Below are 7196 nucleotides of genomic sequence, written 5' to 3'. Positions count from 1 at the left end.
TTTGATTTCAGATCGCTGCTCATTTGGAGCAGCTGCTAAGCGCAGTGTCCACACCCGCCGAGCTCAATGAATATGAATGCTTGTGTGGGTGACGGGGTGCGGTGGCGCTCGCGACTGCGCCGACAGACAGCTGCACGTGCACCTGGTGCCCCCCTCCCCACGCCAAGCACACATGCGCGCAGGACTAGAAGCTGCTCGCCGCAGACGTCGCGCGTAATCGTCGAAGAACGGTGCCGCGCGGCTTCACTCCCGCGGCTGGCGTCCGCGCCGGAGAGACGCCGAGAGGCGCCCAGACGAACGCCAAGAGGAGCTCAGACATACACCACGGGCGCCCAGACAAACGCCAAGAGGCGCCCAGACATACACCACGGCGCCCAGACAAACGCCAAGAGGCGCCCAGACGAACGCCAAGAGACACCCAGACAAACGCCGAGGTGCGCCCAGACAAACGCCGAAAGGCGCCCGGACAAACGCCAAAAGGTGCCCAGACAAGCGCGAAGGGGCGCCCGGACAAACGCCAAGAGGCGCCCGGACAAACGCCAAGAGGCGCCCGGACAAACGCCGAGAGACGCCCAGCCAAACGCCGAGAGGCGCCCAGACAGACTCCAAGAGGCGCCCGGAAGAACGCTAAGAGGCACCCAGATAAAAGCCAACAGGCACCCAGACAAACGCCAAGAGGCGCCCAGACAGACGCCAAGAGGCGCCCAGAAGAACGCTAAGAGGCACCCAGACAAAAGCCAAGAGGCGCCCAGACAAACGCGGGCGACTCGGGCTCGGTGCCAGAATTTGCAACCGGCAGAGTCGTTTGGGGATTTGATGAAGCACTGGTACAGCCAATCGAGGATTTTGAGGATCTCAAGACATTGAGCGCCTCAATCTCCCACCCCGAGTGGTGCAGAGGGCGAGAGAGTTGAACTGTTGGCCGGGAATCAGATTCGAACCCGACCCGTGGCGCGACACGTGGTTTGTACATGTACACACTGCCAACTGAGCTGCAGCGACCGATCCACTCATTGCAAACACCAAGATTGTTCGCCGCCTCACGGCTTCCATAAACACCATCTCCGACATCTGGTGGTTTTATTGAGAAAACGATATCTCGGCTTATTAGTGATCAACATCAGCACAGAGAACTCAGCAGACCCAGCGACAAAAAAGGCCAGCATTAGGGGCTTTGGATCTAAACGCAGCCTTTGACTGCTGCTGCCACATCCAGGCTCCGCCAGAGCGGGGCGTAGACTGACACGTGACAGCGCCTCGGAGTCCTGGCACCGCTGCGACCCGAGCTAGCCGCCTTCTGGCTGGTGCAACAGACTTGCAACGACATGCGAAACGATATCGAGACATCTGTTGCGTCCTCATGCCGACCTGCATTAATCCGTTCCAGTAATGTGGGTCAGTGAGAATAAAGTGTACGGCAAACGCGACGGAAACGCACTGTTAGCTGATCCAAAAACGGCAGCAAGATCAGTGGGGTTATAACATTTTTAGTTGGCATTCTGACCTCAGGACGCATGCCGTGACCCCCGGGGCGGACACATTGAACAGAAACACGTGCTGGTAGTCTTCTCGACTCAGCCATCCACTTCCCATTAGCCACGGGTTGCAGTATGGGCTACTTACTAGCGTGGTGAAACGCCGTGCCAAAAGGACCACGAGGCGTTTGGATTACGCGTTTGGAAAGGCTTAAACAAAAGAAAACGACTTTTCCAACGAAAAAAAGGCGCGGAAGGAGCTATGGCTCGTGAGATTTAGCTGGCGCGAGCTACTCATCGATGGATTTTGACCGAAGACGACACTAACGCGCGCACTAATGTGACGCAACATTCGTGAGGGGCCAAGGCGAAAGCTACGCCGCTGAAAGGTAGTAACGTGTGCTGGCCAAACACCGTCGATTTCCGCTCACTGGAACAACAAGTACCTACGATTGACCACACCTAGCTGACGCTGATCTTTTGCTTCGTCTTTATCAATTCCCGCAGGTTGTTTTCGGACTCCTTGAGGCTCTTCTCCAGGTACTGTTTATTGCTCTGAAACGCACATGGTTAATGACAGCGTGTATCGAAGCAGTCGAAATGATATCGAGCTTTACCAAGCCATTAACCACAGCCGCTTTAACACGCGCCCAGGTGGACGGTTGGATACCCTTCGCTCGGGTGGGGATGGGGGTCACTTTGCCCCCCTCCCGAGATCTCAGGAACTAAGAGAACTGGAGACAACAAATTCACAGGGTGTGTTGACCTGTACGTGAACTCACTCAGGGCAAAGTATGGGGGTCCTGGGTCATGACCTTCGGGTCAAATAAGGTCAAACAACGTCAAATGCCAAGTTGGTTGGTTGGCATATTCAATTCCATCCTGCCAAATTCCAGGAGACACATTGGCACTGATCCGCTATTCGGTCCGGCTTGAAAGTGTCTGAACCTGAACTTCTAGGCCTGAGCGTCCGAGCCTGAGCATCTGGACCTGAGCATCTGAACCTGAGATTCTAAGCCTGAGTGTCTGAGCCTGAGCATCTGAACCGAGCAGCTGAACCTGAGCTTCTAGGCCTGAACGTCTAAGCCTGAGCATCTAAACCTGAGCATCTGAACCTGAACATCTGAACCTGAGTATCTGAACCCGAGCATCTGAGCCTGAGCATTTGAACTTGAGCATCTGAATCTGAGTATCTGAACCCGAGCATCTGAACCTGAGTGTCTGAGCCTGGGCATCTGAACCTGAACATCTGAACCTGAGCATCTGAACCTGAGCATCTGAACCTGAGCATCTGAGCCTGAGCGCCTGAGCAAACACATGTACCAATTTCTAGCCTTCTCTTAGAATGAGCAGAACTCAATGATTAACAACACAGTGGCTCAACCACGATGAATCTCGTGTTAATGCAATATTTTGACGAATTCTGTCTATTCTGATGGTAGCAGTAGGACTCTGTCATAACTAAAATAACCATAGTACATATTTGACACCCCACTGGCCCAAAAAAATGGCAAACAAGGGAAGAACTTTGCGGTATTATTTTCGTGAGGTCTAAGCAAAGAACAGCAGACAAAACCAATCCACCAGCGGATTGTACCACAAACTCCTATACAGGGAACAACTTTTCTCTTGGATGGCCAAGGTTATTTTTCATTTTTCGCTTGGCATTAATGTGATCTTCCATACAATTGGGGAGTGCTGCTCAAGTCACAAAAAGCCATTCACACCTCTTTCCCACTATGCAACTTAGCTGACTGGATAATTTGTCCTGTATCTGCTGTGCAAGCATGGCACCAATGGGATCCTCAGCATACCAACCAATGCATAGCCGTGTGCGACCTCTCAATCCAAATCGTACAGTAATTATGGCTGAATTAGATCCAACAACTTGATATGTAACACAAAGCACCGACTATTAATGCAAAAACTATCTGGTGCGACCAAACATGGAGACATGCGATGCATACAACCGACGACATTTTGCCACCCGCTCACCTCCAGCTTGGCAATTTTCTCCTTGTGCGACACTTGCTTTTTCTCGAGGTTTTTCCGCACACTCTGGACGTCATTCCTGATGAACATTCGCCCAATACCGTCGTACACTCGCGTCTCATCTGGAACAGCCTGTGGACCACAAAACGACGTGTCGTCACAGCGTATCAGAGGCTGGCATTCACCCAGTCAACTATCTGCACCAGGGGTAGCATCTCTGTCACTGACCTCGTGGTGGGGAACCTGAGCCTTCTGACTTCTGATCATGCAGACAACCTTAGTAACATTTTTGTTGATCTGATAAAACAATAAGCCCTAATGCGTAGAAAATTCTGCTGGCAGTCCTGTGGCACTGGCTGTAGGTGTTACCTGAATTTCCTTATCTGTCAGCTGAGCATGCATGATCTGCCTCTTCAGAGTCTCGATCTGCATGTCTGACAGGCGGATGGACTGGTTGGTGTTCTGCATCTTCTGCTGCAGTTCCATGAATGCCTGATGACAAAACACATGTAAGTCAGTAACACCAACATTCAACTGAGCTTCCATGCTGGTTGAGACCCATGGCTTTGATGTGGTCTGATGTCGAGACCTTTGCTGTTCATGTTGAACAGTGCCTCGAAACTGATGTTTGTTAAATGTTTTTGTACTTCAAGGAATTTTACAATCCTGGATTTTGACTAGCCTGAATCTATGTTGTTGGACTCACACTATACCTTCTGGTTAATTGTACTGGGGTACAGACATTCACAATGGACAGGCAATTGTGACTTGTGACTGGGCAATTGGCCCAGTCACAATGCTGGAACACAAGGTGTCTGAGAATATGATATCAGGCACCAGATTTCGGCAGGAATATCAACTGTACACCATACTGTTTGACTGATGTCTCAACAAGCACCGCACCATGCTTTTAGGGCAACCAAGTGCCATCATCTATTCTCCCAAAGCCACATAATTCAGAACAGGTTAAAGGTTTTCTTTGAATTAAAAAAAGGAGATTACTTTTAAGTTTCATTATCAACAGCTACAGCATATGAATCTGGGCCCTGTGGTCACAATTTATTTCCCATCCTTCCACCTGCATTATGAAAGGCAGGTGGAATTTTTTTTTTCATGTTTTCTTCCCCAGTTGCATTCTCCCATTCATCTTAACAAAGATCTTACCCACACCCCACACCTTAGCTAGTCATTGGACTCCAGGGCTGTATGAACTGCAATGGTTATTTGAGACTTGCACAAACCTAGCATAATGAAAAGCAGATATGATAACTGGCACAAATGATCATTCATGACCTTTAAAATAAACAATCATACAGACAAATCACTACAAATGGTAGCAGACATGGGATTGGAGCCTCTCACACATTGAAAAATGTGATAGTGGTTAAGTGAGAAAATACTGTAAGCACACAAAGAAATGATCACAACAGTGCATAAATTAAAGAAATATGCATGTGTATATCAGTCTTACAAAACATACTTGATACAAATTTTACCATTCAATTCTAAGAAAGGACAACATTGATTATATAAAATTGATTAAAATAAAATACTAACCACAATTTTTACATATCACATTAACCAGCATACAGACAAAATACCATAGCATCTGTTTTCTTGAAAATTCAAACATGGTTCACTTGTCAACTGATACAAATTATAACAATGCTATACTAGGTAATGCCTAACACAGAATACCTTTGCATGCTAGTTCAACTGCCTATAAACTATTTTTAAAGCTACCACAACAAGTTGCAAAAATGCTTTCCTAGCATGAACCTGAAAACTGGTAAGAAGGAGTAGGTTTCATTCATGATAAAAGTGAAAAGTATGTTCTTTTTTTCTATAAGCAGACTGGAATTTTACTGAAAACTAATGGGGAGCAAGGTTTTTAAAAATGTAACTGGAATGCATTTTTTCTTATGCAATGAGCTCTAGGACTTTGAAACTTCAAATTTATATGCCATGTTTTAAAAATACAAATGCCACATGTAATTCTTCAGTAAAATTCATGTCAATTTCACCCAGTGTTTCAATATTCAAGCACTTGCATGTTGGGAATGTGATATTTTATATTATAAAGCCACAATCATGGGGTTCACTGACTTTGGCCATTCCCCAAGCTTAAAATCAGATGAACAGCATCAAACTGGGTAGCAGTCAACCCACCAACTAAGCATGTCAGGCTTGACAAATGAGCCATGCTTCTGGATTAACAGGAAAAGGGCAGCATATCAACTAAAAAATTATGTGGGCACTGCTAGTAAGACAGGATTCTAGTAGAGCATGTATATATATGTATAAATATATATATATATATATATATATATATATATATATATATATATATATATATATATATATATATATATATATATATATATATATATATATATATATATATATATATGTATATACATATATATACACACATATTTGAATTCTGGACACCCCACAGGATGAATTATTGTACTGTTTTTGCCTAATGATTGCTAGTGCAAAGTATTACTGCACTGGTGACACAATGAAAAAAGTAACTGAGGAACACAGTAATCGACAATTAACAAATAAAACAATTTATAAAACTCGAGCACGTCAACCAACTAACTCGAAAATTCTACGCCCCAATGTACCCGACTGATACCAACAATTCAGCAGGCACCACGCAATCAGCTTCTCCCACCAACCTTCTTCAGCTCCATGTCCGGTTCCCTCGACGCCCCTGACATGCTTATGATATTTGTAGAAACAACGTATAATGCAGCGATAATCTCCTAGTACGCTCTATCCGGCAAGAATATCGAGTCAAGAGCGATCGAACGAGCAGGCATTTACTCCAACACACGTATCTGCGTGGGCCCTCCCGACAACGCAAACGTACAAATGTGACGCGGGTCATACAGTTGATTATGACCAAGCCCAAGCATGCGGCACTAAAAGGCAGGCACATGGAGTTGCATCCACTGTACTATAAATCGATGTCGCTGCTCTGTTAGAAACTTCATTATTAATTTCAAAAAAATTTAAAAGCAGTAAATGCTTGCTTAAATTAACTCACATAAACTCAAGCTTTCAAACAGGCTGGTAGCCAACATTTATACCGGAGGCAAACACTTAAATTTTGTTCTAGATTCTGCGAATTTGGATCATAATCAATCATTATCTGTTACCTTGCCCTGGGGGGACAGGCAACATACTTCCAATTACTTCTCGGTGCGGTTAACTCGGCGAGGAATAACCCCAAGAGTGAATTAAGCGAAATCGAACTTCAGGAATGCCAACATGTCGCAAGCTTCACGGATATCCCCATACTTTTTTACTATGGCCCAGACATGGCATGTTCGATGAACACGATACATGCAGTATACGGTTCGAATCATCTTCGGGATAGGTATTTTCGTGATTCCCGCTCAGGCAATATAGTATTTCTTCCGAACCTTATTTTGTAGCATCGTTCTTTTCTGGGCCGAGGTCACCATGTTTTACGCAAGATTCCCATGCTGGGGCTCCAGCCTGGTAAAAAGCCATCCACGTGGTCGCCGATGGCATCGGTGTGCTGTATCTGGCGGGCGTTTGCACCTTGCTCGTGCCAGGCTGAGTTGTGAAATCTTCAAGGTATTTTGCTTTAAAAGTGACTTTTGGTGACGTTTTTGCTTAGAATTTCTACTGCAACATGACACCAATTTATTTACTGCCGTCGTACATTCCTGATAGAGGCTGCGCTCCATA

At 46.0% G+C, this 7196-nt stretch overlaps 1 protein-coding gene across 1 annotated transcript; it reads right to left on the bottom strand.

Annotated features, from left to right (window-relative positions):
* Positions 1-1063: 1063 nt before the first annotated feature.
* LOC119094910 (prefoldin subunit 1) lies at positions 1064-6306 on the bottom strand. Its single transcript, XM_037217824.1, has 4 exons — positions 6155-6306; positions 3837-3959; positions 3471-3599; positions 1064-2030 (listed from the first exon to the last, which is right to left on the bottom strand). Exons 1-4 carry the CDS (start codon positions 6194-6196, stop codon positions 1938-1940), a joined length of 387 nt encoding a protein of 128 aa, XP_037073719.1. The 5' UTR covers positions 6197-6306; the 3' UTR covers positions 1064-1937.
* Positions 6307-7196: the final 890 nt, after the last annotated feature.

The sequence above is a fragment of the Pollicipes pollicipes genome, unplaced genomic scaffold (assembly GCF_011947565.3).
Source record: "Pollicipes pollicipes isolate AB1234 unplaced genomic scaffold, Ppol_2.1 Scaffold_1600;HRSCAF=1878_pilon_pilon_pilon, whole genome shotgun sequence".
NCBI lineage: Eukaryota > Metazoa > Arthropoda > Thecostraca > Pollicipedomorpha > Pollicipedidae > Pollicipes > Pollicipes pollicipes.
The sequence above is the reverse complement of the archived record's forward strand: the minus strand, read 5'-3'. Positions and strand labels throughout refer to the sequence as shown.

What these genes read in the sequence shown, in the direction of transcription:
- LOC119094910 (XM_037217824.1), bottom strand. Translation starts at nt 6,196, where the DNA reads ATGTCAGGGGCGTCGAGGGAACCGGACATGGAGCTGAAGAAG. An exon ending in CGGACATGGAGCTGAAGAAG is followed by an intron (nt 3,960 to 6,154) that starts GTTGGTGGGAGA and finishes TTTTGTCATCAG; the next exon opens with GCATTCATGGAACTGCAGCA. An exon ending in AGAAAATTGCCAAGCTGGAG is followed by an intron (nt 2,031 to 3,470) that starts GTGAGCGGGTGG and finishes TGTGCGTTTCAG; the next exon opens with AGCAATAAACAGTACCTGGA.